General features: G+C 38.8%; 1 protein-coding gene across 1 annotated transcript; it reads right to left on the bottom strand.

Annotated features, from left to right (window-relative positions):
• Positions 1-144: 144 nt before the first annotated feature.
• Positions 145-23,885, bottom strand: LOC137267754 (uncharacterized). The gene is made up of 16 exons (XM_067802202.1): positions 23,585-23,885; positions 22,999-23,127; positions 22,452-22,595; positions 21,901-22,026; positions 21,466-21,609; positions 20,261-20,404; positions 17,401-17,697; positions 16,897-16,965; positions 16,246-16,728; positions 13,853-14,305; positions 12,400-12,532; positions 11,517-11,635; positions 10,991-11,125; positions 4,677-4,770; positions 3,897-3,952; positions 145-2,051 (listed from the first exon to the last, which is right to left on the bottom strand). The coding sequence occupies exons 1-16, from the start codon at positions 23,883-23,885 to the stop codon at positions 145-147; spliced, it is 4,734 nt and encodes a 1,577-aa protein (XP_067658303.1).
• Between the last annotated feature and the right edge of the window lie 931 nt (positions 23,886-24,816).

Genomic DNA, 24,816 nt, shown 5'->3' on the forward strand with positions numbered 1-24,816 from the left:
AATCTAAGGATCCCACACATCGGAGATCCATATCAAAGTGTCAGGACAGAGCAATCTATAAATCCCCTACATTGGAGATCCAAACCAAAGTCTCAGGACTCTGCAGTCTAAGAATCCCACACATCAAAGATCCATATCAAAGTCTCAGGACTCGGTACAATCTAAGGACCCCTCTACATCAGATGTCTGGTCATAACTGCAGTCACTCCCTGAAAGCTCACTGCTTTCAGGGGTGTTTTGCGTGTAGTTACAGTCACTCAAATACAAACTCCCCTCAGTTATCTCCCCTTGAAAAAGGCTCTCATTTCGCCCAGGATGCCAATGTTCAGTGTTAGCTGGTGTAGCAGGTCCAGTAGCTTGACCAAGTCCCTCGTCCTGATAGCTGATGGTCAGTTTTGGAAAGCTGACTGTGTTGTCCAGATCTGGCATTGTCTGTAATGGTGTTGATGTGTCCAGTGACCGGAAGCTAGATCCTTTACTGCCACCTGTGGGCTCTGTAACTTGAGATAGGGATTGGTAGTATGAGTCTGAGAACACCTCACTCCCAGAAGACAACTCTGAAGCTGAGGTTTGTCTGTTGTTACTGCTGATGTTGCCTCTTCCCAGATTCACAGGTCCCTTTTCTGTCTTACCAAGGACTTTACTTGAGGTGACCACCATCAGCTCACTAGAATGCGTCTTCCTGCCAAAAGTTCCGGAGGTTTCATTCTCATCTGCCTGTATAATATCCGAAGGCATGATTATATTCATACGTGCTATTTTATCACCTTTCTTTGGTGTACTGGTACTAGGGCTTACTTGCTGGGTGACAAATGATGTATCAAAGTGCTTATGAAGCACTGCTTCTTGTTTCTCGTCTTTGATTGTCAGTGTCTTTGGAAATGCGTACTGTCTGTGAGTCGGACTGACTGGAGGTCTGATCTGTAGCTGCCTGGCTGTGTCGTCAGAAGCTCTCCTTGGTTTGGGTACAGGTTTCCTGTCCTTTGAAATATTTGGACTTCTTGCATCTGTCTGTGTAACAAGCTGTTGTTTAAAACCCTGGGACCCTGGTGGAGATTCTCTTCCAGGCTTGACAACAGGTCTGTTGCCCTTAGGATCAGAAGCTTCACAAGATGTGTTGTTATGAGAATCTGAATGATGACTAGCAGCCACCCCAGTGTTTGGAGATTTGGTCAACTTTGCAGTTTCCTGATTTGGGGGGGATTTGGTCTGTTTGATGGATTTAATTTTCCTTTTTGGAGATTTTGTATTCTCCACATGCCAGGTTGGTGATTCTGTTTGTACTGTGGATATATCTGCTATGTTTTTATCCCTGGCAACAGGTTTTCCACGAGGTTTATCTTTCATAATCTTTGGAGCATCAGATCCTATCTGAGATGAATTCAAACCTGTGGACGCAACTTTGTTTGAATTTTGCGACTCATTTTCGATCTCAACCAAACATTGCCTTGTAAGGTTCTCTGCAACTATATCCAGAGCCTCTTGGGCAAGAGCCTCCTTGTCAACAGAAGCTCTTCGTTGTTTTAAACTAGCCTTGTATTTCAGTGTCTCAATGTAGTCTTGTTCACTTTTTGATGAGGGAGTGTAGGTTGTCTCACCTCTTTCTCCTGAGGGAAGATTCTCATAGAAGTTTTCAACTTTACCACTGGACATGTCTTGGTAAGCTGATTCTTCATCATAAAATCCTGCAGGATTATGCTCATGGATGATGAAATTTTTGGGCAGTGTGTCCATAGTCATGTAATCAGATTCTTTCTGTTGATACTTCTGACTCATGTGTTTGTGCGGGGGACTTGGATATTTCAAGAATCTGCCTTCATACCCACCTGATGTGTGGCCACTTTCATAGCCTCTTCTGGGATTCTTCCCTTCCTGGGACAGGTTCAAACCATCAAAGTCAACATAATCATGTTCCGATATCTCAACAAAGGAGCCATCATTACTGACAATGCTTGTGTTGGAGATGTCGCCTTTGTCTTCTGGCCTCTCTGGTGGTTTAGGTTTATTGTCTGTTTTGAGGCATTTTGTTTTTTTCGTTGTCTGTGATTTCCCTGTATGAAGCAAAAAACACAGATTAAAGAAATACAGTTTGTCAGAGCAGTATTCCAGTTTTATCCTCTGGGTCTTTAAACATGGATTATTGTTAAGCTTTGCTGATTTTGCTGGACACTATCTAGGGTCATGATTTGATTAGAACTGGTCTTTAGTTACCCACTAAAATAACTGACTAATCGTCAGGGCCCCATTCACAAAACTCTCGTAAGCATAAGATCTTGTAACTTTTCTTGTAGCATTTGCACCTCCTATGTTACAGTATACCAGGTGCAAATGCTATGAGAAAACTTACGAGATCCTAGACTTAAGAGAGTTTGGTGAAACAGGCCCAGGTTTGCTGGTTTGGTGGACACGTCATGGTATGATACTATTCGAATTGTGAAGAACGATGCTCATGCTGTTGACCAGTGGGTTGTCTGGTCCTGACTAGACCATTTTCACACCACTGTACTGCTAAGCGCATTGTTAAACAACAAGCAAACAAATCAACTGTTAAGGTCACACTTGAATAGGCCTGTCGTGGGGATTGAATTACACTTCACTGGGTGCTAATGACAGAATCAGTATCACATAAAAGAGATAATAGTCTCGAGAAATCTACATCAGTCTGGGCCAGGAAAATCAATAGCTGATGGCTGCAGTACAATGAAACAAGGAACATGAAGACATAGTGAACAACAGAATCACTGATTAATAGGACATACTCTCAGATGTTTCTGGATTACATTGAGAAATATTTTCTGTTGTTTGGTTTGGGAATACATCATTCAGAAATATCCCGAATATGGAAATAAATGTATATCCTTACTTGATGTTTGAAAGGTTTTCAGTCACTTTTGAGACTAGTTAACAAACAAAAATAATTACAATCACTATCATTTCTCTGTCTGAATGTGACAGATGATAAACATTCATAGATTTATACCTGAAAAGAGACGTCACCATCAATAATAACCATTCAACCAAAGCACTTTACCATTACCCAAAAAACTAAATGAACATGAATGTTATTAAAAATTAGTTTTGTCTGCTCCTACGAACACTAATAATTAATAGTAACAGCTCCATCACCACACTTTTACCATGCAACAATACAGCATCTCCATCATTAGATGAAGGTTTGTTTGTTTGTTGTTTGACACCGCACTCAATATTCCAGCTATATGAGTGTACAAATAATCAAGTCAACAATCCAGTGATAAACTATCAACTGTGTTGCTACCTATCTCCCCAGATTTTCAACTTCTTATAGATAGATAGATAGATAGATAGATAGATAGATAGATAGATAGATAGATAGATAGATAGATAGATAAATACAACTGCCTCAGGAGTGCATACTTTTTACCATTGATATTAACTAATTCTATAGTTCCATGCTGTTTCACACAAGAGAAATCATGATTCTTGTGTGTATACCTCCCCTTTAAGGAAAAAATGCCAAATGAATTTCCAAGAATAAAGGGATAAGCAGTTTTTAGCACCATTATCAACAACTGAAAGACTGAAAAATTATTATTGCAAAATTTTGAAGAACCAACAGGCAAACATAAGACAAAACAAGAGGGTGCCAGGAACCCTTGTAATTTCTTAGAAATACAGGGCGTTGGGGTAGCCAAGAGGTTAACTTGAACAACTCACTCACATTATAACGTAACGCCTGAAAATATGGACACTGTCTTTATCCAAACAGAGGATTATACTTGTGTATTTTCAAGAAAATGTTGACCACATTCTTCTCAAATCATCAGTCAATTTCCAAGCCAAAGCCTTCTTTAAAGTTTTGTACAGTCATTTATTGTGACACTTTACAGATTCAGAATATTTTCTGCAAGAATTACCTTTCTTTTTCCACTGGTGTTCCTTTGGGCAATCGATGTTAGTTCTACGCAAGGACCTGGAAATGAAAAAGTTTACATAATCTTGTAAAACCACATGTGAATAACCTTTAAGCATTGTGAAAATTGGATTCGAAAATTTGTTAATCAGTCAACATTTATTCATCTCATGACCCAGGTTTTAGACATGTCAGATAACAGAAATATGAGGTGGCCTACAGATGAAAGATGGGCTAACACAATATTAGGCAGGGGTTTAAAAAATCCTGTCACCCAACGCCTGTGAAAAGTCAGTTTTCGTTTCGGGCAATCAAATAATGGCGTCTTACTTGTCTGTGGGCTACTAGATAATTTCCACTTATGGTTTCAAACTGCAAACAAACTTGGATTTCATATCATATCTGCTCTAAATGTAGCCACTAAATTTCACAATGATAACAAAGTAGAGTTCTCTTTCTTTGCTGTTTATCACTTTTCAATAAACAGGCAAGTAAACATTAGCATCAAATACCATGTTGTTTTATTCTTTCATAATTACATCATCATGATTATGTCATAAAGTGGAAAATTAGTCAGGACAAGCTACTTTCTTAAAGTCACTTGCCATGTGGCAAGTCGCCATATAAACAGTATTAGGAAATTTGATTTTATTTGCTCTTTGTTCTTTAGTTTCTGGGCTAGTAAATAGTACAGTACACTGGTACTTAGAACTAGCATGTGTTCATGACATACAATCCAATACTATCTGTTTAGTTGTGTTGATTTCCGACAATATGCACCTACCTTCTGAGGAGGAATAAGGCAAGAGCCAAGACGACCACCAAGGCAATGATTAATGTGATGATGGCCCAGATAAATTTGTTTGCATTCAGTGGACCTGAAACCAACAGTGGTATGTTGTATTAGAAAATTGCTATCAAGATCAGCCATCGCTAAAGCTGAAAAGATACACTAAGCAATCTTTGCACAAAGTTGACAGTAATTACAAGTTTTGTAAGACTGACTTACGACTGTCACAGACCTTTGATGGTATGGGTCTGTTGAAAAAGTCCTTGACTTGGGTGTTGCCAAGGGTCTGGATGTTTGGTATTTGTGTATGGTGATGTGTGTTGGGTAATGGTGATGGTAAAGGTGAAAATAAAGGGAATGGAGACGGTCACAGTCAAGGTGACAGTAAAGGTGAGGGTGAGGGTGATGGTGATGGGTGAGAATAATGGTAAAGGTGAGCGTAAGTATGAGGGTGAGGGTGATAGAGAGAGTGATGGTAAAGGTGAGGGGTGATGGGTGAGAGTGACAGTAAAGGTGAGGATAATTGTAAAGATGAGGCTGAGAGTAAGTATGAGGTTGAGGGTGATGGGTGATGGGTGAGAGTGAGAGTTATGGTAAAGGAAGATAATGGTAAAGGTAAGGGTGAGGGTAAGTATAAGGGTGATGGGTGAGAGTGAGAGTGATGGTAAAGGAAGATAATGGTAAAAGTGAGGGTGAGCACAAGTATAAAGGTGATGGGTGAGAGTGAGAGTGATGTAAAGGAAGACAACAGTAAAGGTGAGAGTGAGGGCAAGTATAAAGGTGATGGGTGAGAGTGATGTAAAGGAAGATACTGGTAAAGGTGAGGGTGAGCACAAGTATAAAGGTGATGCCTGAGAGTGAGAGTGATGTAAAGGAAGACAACAGTAAAGGTGAGAGTGAGGGCAAGTATAAAGGTGATGGGTGAGAGTGAGACTGATGTAAAGAAAGATAATGGTAAAGGTGAGGGTGAGGGCAAGTATAAAGGTGATGGGTGAGACTGATGTAAAGGAAGATAATGGTAAAGGTGAGGGTGAGGGCAAGTATAAGGGTGATGGGTGAGAGTGAGACTGATGTAAAGGAAGATAAAGGTAAAGGTGAGGGTGAGGGCAAGTATAAAGGTGATACCTGAGAGTTAGAGTGATGTAAAGGAAGATAATGGTAAAGGTGAGGGTGAGGATAAGTATAAGGGTGAATGATGCCTGAGAGTTAGAGTGATGTAAAGGAAGATAATGGTAAAGGTGAGGGTGAGGATAAGTATAAGGGTGAATGATGCCTGAGAGTTAGAGTGATGTAAAGGAAGATAATGGTAAAGGCGAGGGTGGGGATAAGTATAAGGGTGAATGATGCCTGAGAGTGAGAGTGATGTAAAGGAAGATAATGGTAAAGGTGAGGGTGAGGATAAGTATAAGGGTGAATGATGCCTGAGAGTTAGAGTGATGTAAAGGAAGATAATGGTAAAGGTGAGGGTGGGGGATAAGTATAAGGGTGAATGATGCCTGAGAGTTAGAGTGATGTAAAGGAAGATAATGGTAAAGGTGAGGGTGAGGGCAAGTATAAGGGTGAATGATGCCTGAGAGTTAGAGTGATGTAAAGGAAGATAATGGTAAAGGTGAGGGTGAGGGCAAGTATAAGGGTGAATGATGCCTGAGAGTTAGAGTGATGTAAAGGAAGATAATGGTAAAGGTGAGGGTGAGGGCAAGTATAAGGGTGAATGATGCCTGAGAGTTAGAGTGATGTAAAGGAAGATAATGGTAAAGGTGAGGGTGAGGGCAAGTATAAGGGTGAATGATGCATGAGAGTTTGAGTGATGTAAAGGAAGATAATGGTAAAGGTGAGAGTGAGGGCAAGTATAAGGGTGAATGATGCCTGAGAGTGAGAGTGATGTAAAGGAAGATAATGGTAAAGGTGAGGGTGAGGGCAAGTATAAGGGTGAATGATGCCTGAGAGTTAGAGTGATGTAAAGGAAGATAATGGTAAAGGTGAGGGTGAGGGCAAGTATAAGGGTGAATGATGCCTGAGAGTTAGAGTGATGTAAAGGAAGATAATGGTAAAGGTGAGGGTGAGGGCAAGTATAAGGGTGAATGATGCCTGAGAGTTAGAGTGATGTAAAGGAAGATAATGGTAAAGGTGAGGGTGAGGGCAAGTATAAGGGTGAATGATGCCTGAGAGTGAGAGTGATGTAAAGGAAGATAATAGTAAAGGTGAGAGTGTGGGCAAGCATGAGCGTGAATGTTGCCTGAGAATGAGAGTGATGGTAAAGGTGAGGGTAAGGGTAATGGGTAAGGTAACTGTCATGGTCAAGTGAGGGTGTTTGGGTGGCAGTTTGGTGTGGGTTGAGAGTGTGTCATGTTCTGTAGAATGTGTGGGTATCATGTCTGGTGTGAGCTATCACTGGTGGTGTTTGGTTGACAGTTTGTGTGCTGGTTAGTCTGTCATACAGACCCTGAAACAAATACATCCAACATCTGTCTAGCATATGTCTATAAATCCCCTGTGAAGAAAATCTGAGGTAAAGGTCAGCTATATGGATAAGCAAAAATAAATTTTGCAACAATCACACCTGACAAAACACCACAGGTTGTTAAAATGTAGAAAACTAACAAAAAATCAACTTCCACCATATTTACTGCAGGTCCTATTTTCAATCAGAATAGATAGGAGTGTGTTCTGAATACAACTCCATTGGGAGGCCTAATTGGTAACATATTCTGAATCCATGGATGATGAACAATGGAAATCTAAGAGCATGTACATTTTCGTGTGGTGTGCCTTTTTTGCTTTGGGGCAGAAGAGTTGTGGCCTTTCAGTGTTGGTGTGAAACACAGAAAAGCACGGACATGGACAAAAACACATGGGTTGCTCGGTGCTGAACCTCAAAAGGTATCACAATATTATTATTAATGGCTAATTTGCACAAGAAAAACAGAAACGGAAGCAACACACTTCATTGTATTTCTTGCAAATGTAACAGTGTGTAAATAAATGTCATTTTAATATGTTAAACTTTATTATTTTAAACTTATGTATAAACCAACTTTATCATTTCTAAAGAGGTCTGTGTTAACACTACCATTTCACTGATTCATTAACTCACAGGTAAGCTAGTTGCAGCAGGTAGCCTGGGGTCTATTGTTAAAGGGGCACTGATGCGGAGCGAATAATGCTTGTCGCCAACGGTCTAATTACGAAAGCAGACCGCAAATTGGTCAGCGCCCACTCCTTCGACCGTGACGGACAAAGGAACTGGGCTCCTGTCCATATTAGCAAAATTTCTTCACTTAAACAGTCAGGAGGCCGGATGCCCATCACATGCCATTTGTTTAAAAATATCCATGGTATTCCTTGTCTGATCGTAACCATATATCCCAGCAGTGTAGTTCTTTTCGGATGCTTGGATGGTATACTTACTGATCCAATTTGATCCTATTTTTTTAACCTCTATATTTAATCATGTTACATGAAAATATGATGTCTACAGGCACGTAGCAACCCATTTGTTTCAGTACGGAAGATTGCAAAGCTTTATATTTAGGTAGTTTTGAGTGTTGGTTGAGCTGTGATAGCAAATAGCATACGTAAATTTTGGTAGCTATGGTAGCTACAATGGTTTATTATTTATGATAATAAAACACACAGTTGATTTATTTGAATTCGTAAACAAAAAAAACGATGACCTTGGCTTTGTTAGAGAAATCTGAAAATTGTCTTACGTAAAAAAAACTTATTTCACTTATTTACCAAAGTACACAGCAAATGCCTGTGTGTATTCCTTATGTAACGAAATTCCGTTACAGTTTCGGCCCATAAGTGTTTTCAGGCTGCATGCGACACAGAGATTACATCTTCCTTGCTGTAACTCGCGTTTGATGGTGTAAACCTACACGTGTTATTTGTCATCATTCTCTTGATGGTCAATTCATGAATTTATAACAGGTATAATTAGTAGTAACACCACTTCGGTTACTCAACAAAGGTTCCCATTTGGCATTTCTCCTGTCTGGAGTAAATACTCAACATTATAAATTAAGGTCTGTAATGGCAAATGTATTGTATGTTATGTAATATGTGCATGTAAGTGATGCAAGAGGGTTTATCACCTGAGTTACAAAAACAAACATCGATCAAAGGATTAACCGATAACACACTGATTGATTAATTACTTTTGTTCTTCTTGCGGATTTGTCAAAAGGCAGTGTGTGTAGATGACTACACCCTGTCGTAAAGTGTGAGTGCAAAAACAACATCCTCCCTTCAAAGAATTAACCACCCTTGCGTTGATTGATAGATTGCTCAATATTTGTCAACTAAATTACTTAGAATAGTGGACATCATACAATTAGTTGCCAGGTGTGCTATCTTGGGAGACCAATGAGAGGTTTATCTAGTTTTCACCAACGAAAGACGTGAAACGATGTGTTACTTTTTCGCAAATGAGACAGTTGTAAGACACGCGACACAGAGCAGGATTATTTACCAGCTGCAGATGAATGGAATACGATTTCTTTTACGTGGATATTGATGGATACATTCCTGAACAAGGTAGTAGCCTGACATTGTTGCTATAAAATTAGTCTGTTTTACGTTCATTGTTTGCATTTTATTTTAATTTATTTGTTGTAGCATTCAGCAGAATCTGTATGACAGAAAACACACACTAGATCGCGTATGTATGTGAAATAGGATCCACATTGGCAATCTATACAATGTATAAATGTTGCTGTTATGTTAGAAATTTACTATGAGTATAAGCAAATCGTGTGTTCTTTTATTAATTTTCAGAATCATACAAATATGACAATAAACTAATTAGGGTTATGAGACAAAATATAGAGACGTACATTGGCTTCGTTATTTTTCTGTCCTAATAGTTTTTTACCATTTCTACCACTGGCAGATGATTAACCTTCAAAGTGTTTCATTTGTTTTCATAATACATTTGTAATGAAGTACAATTGACTTCACCTCAGTTGATCTGTCTATAATTAAACTATCAATTGCGCTTACGGACTGCGCAGCAGAGGTCACGAACCAGTCACGAATTCTGGGATATCATCCGGGTACTCACGGGAGAAAAACAATAACAAAAGTTTACACCAGTCCACGGAAAATGCTCCGCATCAGTGCCCCTTTAAGTAATTTGCGTCAGGTCCAACCTCTGCATTTGCCTGTTGACAAGCTTTCTATTGTTTTATGGATTTCACCCTCTTGTTATATTTAAACCTTTGTACTGCCTTTCACCTGTGGCAGTCCACATTTTTCTCTGAGCCGAGCACAACACCAGCACATTACGGGGTAAGTTAAGTTAGATCTTTTTACTTTTTATATCAAATTACAGTAGGGTTAACAGGATTTAGTATGTTAGATTACATGTTTTAAGGATTAGTGTTTCATCATTTCTAGCACATGTTAAGTGTTTGTAGATATATGCATACTTAGTATTTTAGACCAAATATATTACATATTTTGTACCAGTACACTAGTATACTGGCATGCATTATTCGAACAGTAATGTATTTTATACCATGATGCTATAATATGTATCATTTACATATATCATGTATATGTATGTATAGTCGGTATATGTATTGGCTATTCTATGATTGGCATGATACAGTAATGTGTATCATACATGCTTACTATAAGGTTTAATTTCTATATGCATATCTTGTGTGTGTATTAGAGTCATTAAGTTAACTATTTACATGAACGCTGATGCTATTCATGAAGTATATCTATATATATACAAGCAGCATACTTAGGCACTATTTTGTTTATTTAGGTTCACTGAGATACATCATTAAGCTGTTGGCCTAGTCTGCCTGCGTCCCTGAGACCAGGTGAAGTATTGTTATTAGATTGCAATTGTATATATTTGTAATTATAATTATCATTGATGTGAGTAAAGATCAAAGTACATGTCTTAAATCTGCATGATTAATTAACAGTTATCAGACATATCAATAGTACGGTGTTCATCATACTGAATGCATAACATGACATGTATAGTTATTTATGTATATTTTATCATTCAGGGCCTTTTTGTTAGTTCATTACCTGGACTGACGGCAAACTGGGAATCTCCATATCCCAAACACCAGCTCCGGAGTAAATCCCTGGAAACCCCCTACAAGTGTTTGCCTTTTGATACTATTGAGGAACACCTCTGTTACACAAATAAACACTTGAAATACTTTTTTTGTTCTTTCACGAACAAAAAATATCTACATTCATGAATTTCAAGACCTTGATTATAAAAATTGCCAGTATTTACATGAGACTATACATGTCATCTCCAAATATATACATACCAATCTCGCAGAAAGGGCCTCCGTACTTTCCAATACATCTGCACTTGTAGCTCATGATGCCATCAAAATCAGGGTCTAGTGTAGTCTGGCAGATTCCTCCGTTTTGGCAGCGATGGGTTTTACAGGTGTCTACCACTGGAACAATAACAGATCTTTGTCCTGTTTTGTTTTACATAGACAAGACAGCAAGACTAAATCCTTGCAACAACAAGTTGTAAATATTCAAGTCCTGACCTGACATATATTCGCAACAATTCACATCAACGGGGTACACATGATAGTCAGCTGAGGCACGCAATCTTCAGGAGGGACTTCAGGAGGGGTGTGTCATAGATGTTTGGCACCAAACCAGTTTTTTGGTGTGTTTTTTTCAAATATAGTGATTCTTACACACTTCAAATTTGGGGAGGAGTTGGAGAATTCATATATGTAGTAAAATGTCTTGGCTACAAATAGGTAGTGACAATCTATTCTATCCTTGAATACCACTATGCACTGAGTAATGAATAACCTTGAGACGACTTACCGAGAGTGTCTTTTATGATATGGATGGTGTTGTTGTTGAGTAGAAGAACACAACGATACACTCCCTGGTCAGCGTATCTGGCATCAGCAACACGGAGAGATGATCCAGACATATGTATCCTGCAAGAAACAGCATCTCTTGGTATGTCCCGTGTATTTATGTATCATATGGCTGAGTGGGTTAGACGGCTGGCTTTGAGGGCCGGTGATAAGATGCCTGACTGAGAATCCATGATGGGATTCAACCCAAGCACTAGAAGTAAAGATGTCCCATAGTGTTTTCCAGCAGACACAATACAGTTATGCAATTCTGCTGTTTTGCTGTATTGCCAACAAGCATTGATCACGAAGTCAACTTTGTCCCATTGTTAATAATGACACAGCTTATCTGATTTCCAACATCTCAGAATTGCATGTAGATATGAAGCAGCCTCATTGCTCATTTGACTGGGAATTGAAAGTCAGGGTGTGCGCAAATTACTGTGTCATTGTATCCTTACTGATGTTATCATGAAACAATATCAGAAAAAACACACAGGTCATTTCGGCTCCAAATGAAATGAGAACTCTCCTCGTGTATTCTCACAGAAGGCAGACTGAACAGACGGTTGGAACATGTGTCATAAACTAGGGGACATCGTCAACATTACAGAACTTTCCTACCTGAGACAAAATTATGGCCCACAAAGCTCCTACTATCTCTATTATTGTGTCAAGCATGTTACTCATGGTCAGTAAGAGTTATCCCCCTTCAAACATTACAAAACTGGGAACTGGTTATTGTGAAATAGCACTTACAAATGGATGATCACTGAAACAGAACTAAAAATAATATTCCTCCCAAACTTCCCCTTGCACCAACCCAACCTCTTGACAAACCTAACCTTTTGCTGCTACTGAGGTGAGTAATGTGCTGGTTCATGGGAGTGATCCAGGACACTCTGCTGGGGATCAGCTCTGGTGGCTTTGCACACTTTACTTCCATGGACTTCCCTTCGGACACATATACAGCATTACCTAGATAAAAAAAAACAACACTGGAGGCATGTTCAAAGAGTCAAACTGGACTATTTGTTTAGGGTTATAGCAAACCAAATGATGATTATAAAATTTTGTTCTTTTCTTGTCCAGTATATTCTGAAACTTGAAATGAAGTACTTTTACCCAAAAGGATACACATTAGATTTAGTATTATTAAAAAAATTATTGTGTAACTGCACATATTGATATATAGATTATTAAATCCGTTCATTTGTATAGTCCAAATTCAGGCAGATTCAATGCCCTTTTTTTCAGGATAAATGATTGTTTACTTTCAATTCAAAGTTTAAACCATCACAGCAAATAGCATCTGAAAACTTATGGTGAATGAATTTCAACAGAACAGCCATTGCTACTGTCCAAATCGCAGGTCACTTGGGCAGTATATCACATCACTTTGTCTATTTTGCAAATGGTGAAATAGCTAACATCTGAAAGCACGTTGACTATATTTTAGTCACACTGTGGCTGAACGAATGCCATGTTATTTTAAGAAGTTTTACCAAAATGAAGTAAATGATGGTGAATAACATTACAGATTTGCATTTTTACTTTTTGAGAGGAGAATTAAGAACTAGTAATTGAAAGAACAGAGAACCGCTGCTCAAAATTTAGTTGCCTTTTGTTTGTTTGCTGTTTGACCCACATTCTTTGAAATATTTCAACCAAATGGTTATGTAAATAATCAAATCAGTATGTATACACAATTGAATGATGACAAGTGTAAGCCAAGCCAGTCAGTTTGACAGCCTGATCCCACCTCTTACAATAAGCATGGGTTGCTGAAGACCAGGTCTTCATGCTAACCACAAAAGTCAAGGGGTGTAGTGGGGTGGATATGGCTTGTGGGTAAGAGTCACTAATTTTTAATATCATAGGAGTAAACCTAGGACCCCCTCCCTAAATTTTGAGGCATGAATGTGGTGTTTACTGAGTGAGTGAGTTTAGTTTTACGCCGCACTCAGCAATATTCCAGCTATATGGCGGCAGTCTGTAAATAATCGGGTCTGGACCAGACAATCCAGTGACCAACAACATGAGCATCCATCTGCGCAAATGGGAACCAATAACATGTGTCAACCAAGTCAGCGAGCCTGACCACCCGATCATGTTACACGCCTCTTACGACAAGCATAGACGCCTTTTATGGCAAGCACTGGTTGCTCAAGGACTATTCTACCCTGAGACCTTCACGTGTCTGGTGTTTACCGATATCAAAAGAACATTAAAATAGGATGAAACATTATGAATGATAGTACTGACGAAGCAGCTCTGTCTATCATGTACACAACCTACCCCGGTTACACACTAAGCCGATACATGGTCCAAATTCTACATCAGTCCCAGGACACAGGGTCTTGTCCAGTGGTTCCTTCAGTGAATTCACACACAGTCTCTTCCTTTCCCTGTATCCCTTCTGACATTCCTTACAAGATGTCCAGCCACTCCATGCTGACCACGAGTATCCTGATGATGCTTGTGTTGAGTCTGACGAGTCTTGCGTAGCAAACTTCATATGAAACTTGACCTTGTTTCCTGACTTTGACTTGAAGTGTAGATGACCCAAGAGCTTGCTCTTTTGTCTTTCTGAGTTATCGCACTTATGTGAAAAACAATCTTTTATTTCAGATGTTGTTCCGTTGCACTGAACCTTCTCAGATGAAGTCAGGCACATTCTGGTCCTCATTTGGTGGCCATTATCACATGTTGCTGAGCAGGGAGACCACTGGCTCCAGGTCTGCCATGTTGCTGAAAAACAGAACTAAATGCATCAAGGTCACCAACAACAAGGAAAAAACAGTTCCAGTATTCAATCAGTTTTTTTTTTCACTCAGGTTGCACTAAGGCTTTTGTAACCATCTCAATTTTGGCATAAATTTGCCGAAGAGGTCATTAATTGTCAGCTCAAATACAGAAGATATGTACAGTGTTCACGACTGGTGTTCCAAAGTAACAGGACACTGGGTCCTGTAAGTTTCAGACGTCAGTCTGACCCACTGAAATTCACAGGACCCAAAGAATAAAATTAAACATACACTTCAGATTTAATATTTCTCATAATTGGCAATGAAATCATTAACAAACATAAGTCTTACAAAAGACAAGTGTCACTGGAGCACGGGAATATTTCTTTTGAAACCTCCAGCTGATGTCGTCAGTTCCAAATATATTCCTGTGCTTTAAATACTCCATAGCACCGGGAAATTGGCCAACACATGATGTTTATCACCTAAAGAAACAAGTATACATTTTGACGAATTTTTCGCAACACCCAGGATCCCTTGGTATCAGATGAATGGGAACCAAAAAATGAACATGGAGTACATATGATATCTGTAATGCCTGAGCCAACAACGACCTGTTTCGCTATACAAGGGGCCGTTCATAATTTATGGTGTGGGAAGGGGGATGGGGAAAAGGTGTGTGTGTGTGTGTGTGTTTGGGGTTTTTTTTAATGATTTTTAAGGAGTTGCATGTACAATGTGAATGACACCCCATCAAAATTAATTAATAATTAATGAACAAAGTCACCCCCCTGAATGTCATGTAGAAAATCAATGACACACCCCTCCAATTTGTGTAAAAAAACGACTCCACCCCACCCCTCAAAATGGGTGGCTACCCCCTACCCCATTCTCATTGCCATTAATTACGAGCAGTCTGTAAGTTTAAATTTGTTGTTCTTTAAAAAAAAATATATTCTTCATGTCAGAAAAGAGAAAAAATTAGCACCAAAAGACCAAAAAAAAAAAAAAAAAAAAAAATCCTGAAACTGTTTTTCTAGTATTCATATGGATTCAAATGGTAACCCCACACATATCCTAACATTTGTTTCACAAAGATCCAGTATTTCTGTTTCATCTTTATCCATACATTTAAGGATCAGCACACAGAAATATCTGTCAGACTGATGAAACAAATGTTATGACATTCAACAAAAAATGTCCCCCTCACCCTTAAAAACATTTTTAAAATGTTACAAGAGTTTAGAGCAGGTAGACATTTATATGCTTGTACGCTAAGGTGGCTAAAATTATTGATATGTCATCACTCACAAATGATGTGAAATACATCTGCATTATTTACTGATTATTGATCATAATTTAGAATGTAGTGTCGTAACGTGGACTTTACTGAGCTTACAAGTTACCATGACAGAACATCACTGTTTACTGTTCTCAACTTTGAAATGAATGTGTTATGCCACAGCCAGCAGTATACTAACTATTTAGGTTCCTGATAAACAGTCCATATCAAGGAAGCAAAGTTAGAAACAGATTTCTGCTTTTACATGTTTCAGCAAAAAAATCACCATCCGCAACCAAATTCCCATTCATTGTGGTAACATTCATATCACACAAGCCAATGTCAATGTAATTTCACAATGAAACACAATCAACCAAATGTGAAAACCCAATCTGACGTGGTTCATGTATACCATTTTGTCAACAAAAGAATCCTTTTTTTAATCACTTAACCACACTCATCAGTTACCCATGCTCTCTGACCAAAATTGATAGAAGTAAGTACAATTTGTCATAGATATATCCAATGTACCTGGAAGGAACCATGAGCCCACAGCTGACCCGGCTTTTATCAGAGGCTGCTACACCTACACCTCAATGGACTAGGATTAGGATTGCACAAAGTCCTCTAACTAATTATTTTACTGATAATTTGATTCTTACCTGGACAGGGTGCAAGCACACAATGGGAGAGATCAAAGTTGTTGCCAATGCACTGGTGATGAGACTTCGACTGACACTGACGATGTCGCAGCTTGTACCCACCACTCCCACAAGTCTGTGAGCACTTGCCCCAGGAGTTCCATGCTGACCAGGGTGGAATGCTGAGACTCTTCTGAATGGGCTCCAGACAAAGTTTCCGTACAGCTTTTTCCGTTTTGGTCATTGTGACATTTATCATATGGCTCATAGTAGAAGGAGCAATCGGATGCACAGCCGATACCATTTTTGCCATTTCATGCATGTTATTATGGATGTCAGATAGGGTTTTTCTTACAAAGCCTGAAATCCTGTTGACAACAGTGTCCAAATGTTTCACTTCAGTGGAAATATGCAGTAGATCTGCAACTTTCACAGACTCGTGAGGAATAAGAACTGACTCTGCTGACTTGATTTCTTTTGGCCTATCATGTTCATCTGTATCCTCTCCTGGACCAGCTTTATGTAAGTGGTGACCACCATGGCGAAGCCCTGAATACCCTTTGATTCCTTCAAAACCATGAGACTTATGTACATGTTGCTGGTGACCTCTGGCTCTTAAGAATTCCTTAACAAGAAATCTGTCCTTTCTATGACCATGACGGCTCTTTGTGCCATGGGAATCATGTCGATGTATTTCATTTTTCACTGGGCTCTGAGATTCTTCACTGGAATGTTCACTTACTCCATGACCATTTTGTGAACTTGCTTTGTCTTCATGTTTTCTGTCTTTTTGGAACACATGGACAGGATTTGTTTTGTCAACCTTTTCATGCATGCCATTGTGTCTGTGGTGCTTTCTGCCCTTCAAGAATACATGAACTGGATTTTTGTCAACCTTTTCATGCATGCCATTGTGTCTCTGGTGCTTTTTGCCCTTCAAGAATGCATGAACTGGATTTGTTTTGTCAACCTTCTCATGCATGCCACTGTGTCTGTGGTGCTTTTTGCCCTTCAAGAATACATGGACTGGATTTGTTTTGTTTACCTTTCCATGCATGCCATTATGTCTGTGATGCTTCTTGCCCTTCAAGAACACATGAACAGGATTAGTTTTGTTATATTTCTCGTCATTGCCATTTTTTCTGTGATGTGTTTTGCTCTTCAAGACTATGTGGCTAGAATACATTTCTGTATTGCCATCATGCCTGCCACTGTAAGAACTTGGGGAGTCCTGCATTTCATTCTGATGTCTTTGGATCTTGGAATAGTAATCTGAATCATTCATAGGTCCTTCCTTGTCCTTTTCTTTGCTTTGGTCACCGCTGTTTTCCTTTGATAAGACCACTTCTTCAGATTTGAGGTTCTCTCTTGTCACAGCCTGTCCTTGAATGCCATCATGCTCTTTGTCCTCCAAGAATTCCTTTTCTGATTGTGTCTGGTCAATACCATCTGTTTGACTTTCCATTCTGGAATCTGTAATGTTAGAATACAATAAAGAGATCCTAAAAGTAAAATGGACAAAAAAGTTTGAAAAATCTCTTTATCTTATGAGAGTGACATTTCAATACAGATTCTTGTGCTTTTTCCTGCCTGACGAAATGAATCTATAAAGAAATGTTGCACTTACAAAATATAGAAGTTGTTTTACTAAAGTTATTCATTGCTGTACATCTCAAGTTCTGAAAATGCCACTAAAACAAACTGACCAAATAAGTTTCACTAACGTACACTACAAACTAAAACTGACTGATATTTGTTTGATCACTATAAATTAACTTGTGCCTAGACATACGCATGAACTGGATCTCGGTCTGATTCTGAGATGGCAACATCAGCAATAGCAATGATAACAATGCTAAATAGATCCTAATCACTCACCAAACATATATTAGACAGATTGCATTGTCATGTTATAGGTGTCATAGGATGAGCGTACACGACCAAACAGAATATGACTACACTAGGTTTTGGATGGTGAGCAAAGTTGCATTCTGCAATATACTGACGTAATTATTTTTCCTCATAATACATGAACAAGTGAAGAAACTGGTTTTCCACCTTATTTACTGATATGACAGCTGTTATATTTAGCTTCAGGATGACTTGTTAACAGTCAAAGCTTCAGACTTCAATAAACAAATGCAAATACCTCTATACAATTTTCCTCTGAAAAAAAAACAAACCCAAAACTGGACAGATTTGTTTCCTCACCTTCATGGATACCAGTGTCAGAGCCTGGGGACTCCTGTGTTTCACCGCTAGGCTCCGGGTTCTTGGAAATATCTTGTGCATCATTCGTAGGTCCTTGTTTGTCCTCATCTTTGCCAGCAGTTTCACTTTCATCCCTTAAACCTGTAAAGTCGCAATCATAAAACGGATCATATCAGTGAATGGGACACAAAATAGGTTTCATGCTCAATACACTACAATACAAACACGAGACATATTTGTTTCCTAGTAATATATGAACCGGCGTATATACTCTTTTGTGCCTGATTTTCTGATATGGCAGCTGTCTAAATATAGCTTCAGAATGACTCATTATCAGGTAAAAGTTCTAGGCAATAATAAATATATATGCAAATGTCTTTAATAAACGTTTCCACTTAAAACTGTGGACATATCCGTTTCTTTACCTTTTTCTTGGATGACACTGTCGGAGTCTGGGGACCCCTGAATTTCACCATTAGGCTCAGGGTTCTTGGAATAACCTTGTGCAATATTCGTAGGTCCTTTGTTGTCCTCATCTTTGCCATCAGTTTCACTATCATTTCTCAAACCTGCAAAGTTGCAATCATAAAACGGATGATTAGAGTGAACAGAATACAAAATAGGTTTCATGCTCAATACAGTACAACACAAACAAAAGACACAGATTTGTTTCCTGGTAATACATGAAATGGTGGAGCAATTGGTCCTCTACCTGATTTTCTGATATGGCAGCTGACAAAATGCATCTTCAGAACAACTTATTAACAAAGTTTTGGGCGACAATAAATATATATGCAAATATCTTTCGTAAACTTTTCCCCTAGAAGCCTTGGACATATCTGTTTCATTACCTTTTTCTTGGATGCCACTATCAGAGCCTGGGGACTCCTGTGTTTCATCGGCAGGCTCAGGGTACATGGAATGATCTTGTGCATCATTCATAGGTATTTGGCTGGCCTCATCTTTGTAGACTGTCTCACTTTCAGGTTTGGAATCTTTAGTTTTGGAATCACAAAACATATGTCGTAACAGTGAGTTGGATTCCAAAAAGGCTTTATGTCAAATAAAATACAACCAAAATGACATATTTGTTTCCTCATTATAAATGTTATGGTGGAGGTATCTGGTTCCCTGTCTGATTCTGCTATGGCAGTTGTGTTAGCAGGGTATAACAGCTTTAGAATGACTACTTACATCCTGTGACAGGTCTTGCTATCATTTTCAGCATATTGTAGTGTAGTTTGTATCAGCCAAGTATACTAGACTAATCAGAAATTGACGAGGCTTTGAACTAATGGCCAAAGTTTTACACAGGAGCAAGTATGTATGTGTTATATTTTATGCATTATTGTGCTCCCGTCAAGGAAAGTAAACAAACCCTGGACAGATTTGTTTCTTTTACCTGTTTCATAGATGTTACTGTCAGAGCTTTGGGACCTGTGTGTTTCATCCTCAGACTGCGCAGAATAACCTTGAGCATTGTTCGTAGGTGTCTGGTACTCCTCATCATTACTGTCTGTTTCACTTTCAGGTTTGAAATCTTCAATGACCGAATCACAAAACACATGTCATAACAGTGAGTTGGACGCAAAATAGGCTTCATGCTCAATACACTACAAACTGAAATGACATATTTGTTTCCTTGTAATACATGAACTGGTGGAAGAAATTGGTTCTCTGATTTTCTGATATGGCAGCTGTCTAAATATATATAGTTTCAGAATGACTCGTTACAACCACAAATTTGAGGCACCAATAAATGTGTGTACAAATATGTTTCATTAACATTTCACATGAAAAGCCTTGGACATATCCGTTTCATTACCTTTCTCATGGATACCCGTGTCAGAGCCTGGGGACTCCTGTGTTTCATCGTCAGGCTCAGGATACATGGAATAATCTTGTGCACTGTTCATAGGTCCTTGGTTGTCCTCATCTTTACTGTCCATTTCACCTTCAGGTTCGGAATCTTTAGCGTTGGAATCACGAAACATGGATCAGTGAGTTGGATACAAAATAGACTTCATACCAAATATACTGTAGCTGAAATGACACTTTCTTTTCCTCATAATATATCATTTGGTGGAAGTATCTGGTTGTCTGTCTAATTCTGCTTTGGTAGTTGTGTTAGTAGAGTAACACAGCTTCAGAATGACCGATAACAGCCTGTGATTGGTCTTGGTATCATATTCAGTATATTGCACGGATGCCAATTCTGAATTGAAAAAAAAAAACCCTCGAGCAATGTCTTGCTAAAAGCAATTCCTGAGCAATGAAGGTGCAAGATGGGGGTGAGCACGAGAAGTGACTCAGCTCCTTTTGACATTGGAGGTCTGGGCAGGCCTCCCTTATGAAAATCTTTAGGTTTAGCCTGAAATATGCCATTTCTGGATATACTTCACCACATAATACTTAACTCAAATAAATACAATTCGATGGCTATTGAATAAAGACCCGTGAAGGTCCCGGGGTAGAATAGGAATTCAGCAACCCATGCTTGCCATAAAAGGTGACTATGCTTGTCGTAAGAGGCGACTAACGGGAGCGGGTGGTCACACTAGCTGACTTGATTGACACATGTCATCGGTTCCCCATTGCGCAGATCGATGCTCATGTTGTTGATCACTGGACTGTCTGGTCCAGACTCGATTATTTACAGACCGTCGCCATATAGCTGGAATATTGCTAAGTGCGACGTAAAACTAAACTCACTCACTCACTATTGAATAAACTTCTTTCCAACATTCTAAATTTATAAACATATTCAAGTTTTAAAAAATCAAAGTTTTTTATAGATAAATCATAGTGTGGATTTTGAAACTGAAAATCAGAGTTACTCCTCCAAAATTGGAGTGGCTGGCATCTCTGTATATTGTAATGTAGTTTATATCAGCTAACTGACTGACAAGTCTTGGGCTTTGGACTGATGTCCAAAGTTTTAACCAGGAGCAAGAATATGAGTTATTTTTTATGCAATATTGTTCTCTCCTCAAAGAAAGTCACAAAACTTGGACAGATTTGTTTCTTTACCTGTTTCATAGATGCCACTATCAGAGAATGGGGACTCCTGTGCTTCATCCTCAGGCACAGGATACTCAGAATAATCTTGAGCATTGTTTGTATGTCCTTGGTTGTCCTCATCTTTGCCAACAGTTTCACTTTGATTTCTTGAATCTGTAATATTGGAATCACAAAAAGATTCATAAGCGGGAATGGGATACAAAATAGGTTTCATGCACAATACACTACCAACTGAAAGGACACATTTATTTCCTCGTAATGCATGAACTGGTGGAAGAAACTGGTTCTCTGCCTGACTTTCTGATATGGCTGCTGTCTAAATATAGCTTCAAAATGAGTCATTAGCAGTTACAGTTTCAGACAACAATAAATACATGTATATATTTGCAAATACCTTTTCAAATTTTTCTTCCCTAAAAACTCTGGATGTATCGTATTCTTTACCTTTTGCATGGATGCCACTATCAGAACCTGGGGATTCCTCTGTTTCATCCTCAGGCTCTGTGTCCTCGGAATATTCTTGTGCATTGCTTGTAGGTCCTTGGTTGTCCTCATCTCTGCTGTCAGTTACTGTAATGTTGGAATCACAAAATGGATCATAACAGTGAACTGGATACAAAATCGGTTTTACGCCCAATATACTCATGTGAACAATACACATTTGTTTCCTCATGACACAAGAACTGGCAAAATTTTCTGTTTCTCTGCCTGATTCTTATATGGCAGCTGCGTCAGTAGCGTAAAACAGATTTATTCAGGACGACATAATGACAACCTGTCTCATAAACATTTGTGTTTTCTTCCCTGATCTTGATTCTTGGAATCATTTTCAAAGATTTTACACTAATGTTGAAGATTTTATTCGATTAGACTAAACAGAAGTCAATAACATTGAGCAGTGGCCAAAGCACAAGAAGCATATATTTTATATGACAGCAAGAAATGTATGTGATATCTTACATAACTTTTCCCCCTCGCCATATTTCCTTCTTTACCTTTTTCAAGGATGCCACTTTCAGAGCCTGGGGACTCCCGTGCTTCATTCTCAGGTTTGGAGTTCTCAGAATTCTCTTGAGCATCATTTTTGGGTTCTTGGCTGTCATCATCTTTGCTGTTTGCTTCATTTTCATATCTGGAATCTGTAAAAAATATGGATCATAACAGTGGGTTGGATACAAAATACACTACAAACTGAAATGACACATAAGTATTTTTTTTTCATTTTCCATTTACTGTTGGAAGCATCGGATTCTCTGCCTGATTGTGATATGACAATATGACAATTGTGTTAATAGAGTATCACAGTTTCTGAAAGATTCAAGGAGTGTCACTGTCAAAAAAAGTTTGTGTTTTCTTTCATGACGTTTGGCTCTTAAATCCATATTCAGCTGATTTTACCTTCATAGTGTGGATCAGCTGAGAATACCAAATTGACTAGACTTAGGATCAGTAGCTAAAGGGTTAGATGACGATAAATATATGTACTGTCTTTTATGCAATAATACTGCTCTCAAAAAAACCTTGAACTATTCATTACTTTACCCTTTCCACTGTCAGAGCTTGGGGAGTTCTCTGTTTCATCCTCAGGTTCTGAGTTCTTGGAATAGTCTTCTGCATCATTTGTGGGTTCTCGGTTTTCCTCATCTTTGCTGTCTGTTTCAGGTTTGGAATCTGTAAAGTTGGAATCACAAAATATGGATCATAATAGTAACTTGGATATAAAATAGGTTTTATACCCAAGACACTTCAACTGACATTTTTACGCCCACATGAACTGGTGGAGCATAACAGTCTGCATAAAAAACAAACGCGTTTTCTTCCCTGACCGTGGCTCTGGGTATCATTTTAAGGATATTTTACAATTTACATATTATCAACAGAGAAGATTCAACTACAGGACTGAACAGAAACTGACTAGATTTTGTTTCTGTGGACTAGTAGCAATAGTGCTTAAAGAGAAGTGAACTTTTGCACATGAGAAAGAAACCAGGGGTTCCTTTCACGAAGCCACCTTATCTAAGGTTAACCCTAATTCCCATTCTTTAACATTGCACTAAGGTTACCTTAATGACTTGACAATCACCTTAGTGTTTTGTGAAAGGAGGCTCTGGACACATTGTTTCTTTACCTATTTTATGAATTCCTCTATCAGAGCCTGGTGAGGTCTGTGTTTCATCCCCTGGTTCAGGATTCTCGGAATAATCTTGTGCATCATCCAAGGGTTGTTGACTGTCCTCATTCTTGCTTGGGACATTGTAATCTTCCTTTGTGGAGACAAATTGGACAGGATTTTCTTTGGGTTTAGTCTCAAGGTCTTTTATCACGTTTGGTCTTTGGTAGTTACCTTGTTCTGTGCCCTTGATGAATTCCTGGGTAGATCTTGTATCACCAATATCATCTGTCTCATCTTCACTTCTGGAATCTGTCATTTTTGAAACACAGAATGGACCATGATACACATAAATTTTATCATTGTTTATTATCATTATAGTATATTAATATAGCGCACATATCCACGCAGTGCTTGCTCAAGGTACATGGATTTATTTCCCTAGATCCCTTGGTCAATCTCAATGGCATATCACATTATCAATCAAAGTATACTACTCTGGCTGCCTCCTGGCACACCAAGTTTATTGTGGTTTTCTCATCCTAAGGAGGTACCCACAGCTGGGTGGACTGGGACACATAGTTACAGTACTTTGTCCAAGTTCACTACATGGTGGTGTACCAGCCCACAACTGGGTGTTAGTACATATTTATGTGGCCACCATCTCGTCATATACCACGGATTACAGGGTTGTGTACTGTACACTAGGGATTGTGACATCATGTTTGCACATAAAGTTGACTCGAAGGATTTCATACCCAGTCATAGGTGGGTTAAATTATACCAACACCAGGGTTTAATGCCCCATGCACTACCAAATGAAATGGTAATATAACTACATGATTCCGATAACATATGGCAGAGTGGCTCAACAACAGTCAGTGTCTTAAATATTTTAGTTTACAAGCACTATCTCGGGGTTCTTGGCATCATCATAAACAAATGATATTCACACATATTCACACATTGTACCCATGTGGGGATCGAATCTGGGTTGCCAGCATGACAAGCAAATGCTGTATAATTATACATTAAGCTACCTGATAGCCCTGGCCCCGATTTCTCGAAACAAACTTAAGTCAGAGTTTTGACTTCAGTTTAAGTTTTTGCTCAAATATGAGAAAATGCAGGAACATGCATTTTCCAGAATGAAAGGAAATCGGTATCCAGCTCAAACATAGTAGACAATCTGAATTTGGTGGACAGATTTCTTTAGTTGTTTGGACTTTTTTAGCCTAAAAATGCAGTTG

Source organism: Haliotis asinina, chromosome 16 (genome assembly GCF_037392515.1).
Source record: "Haliotis asinina isolate JCU_RB_2024 chromosome 16, JCU_Hal_asi_v2, whole genome shotgun sequence".
Lineage (NCBI taxonomy): Eukaryota > Metazoa > Mollusca > Gastropoda > Lepetellida > Haliotidae > Haliotis > Haliotis asinina.

Excerpts from the sequence above, each read along its gene's own strand:
- LOC137267754 (XM_067802202.1), bottom strand. The coding sequence starts at position 23,885 with ATGACAGATTCCAGAAGTGAAGATGAGACAGATGATATTGGTGATACA. Across the intron at positions 23,128-23,584 it reads TAGAGGAATTCATAAAATAG|ATTCCAAACCTGAAACAGAC; the intron begins GTAAAGAAACAA and ends CCAACTTTACAG. Across the intron at positions 16,729-16,896 it reads ACATCGACATGATTCCCATG|AGGATACAGATGAACATGAT; the intron begins GCACAAAGAGCC and ends CTGGTCCAGGAG.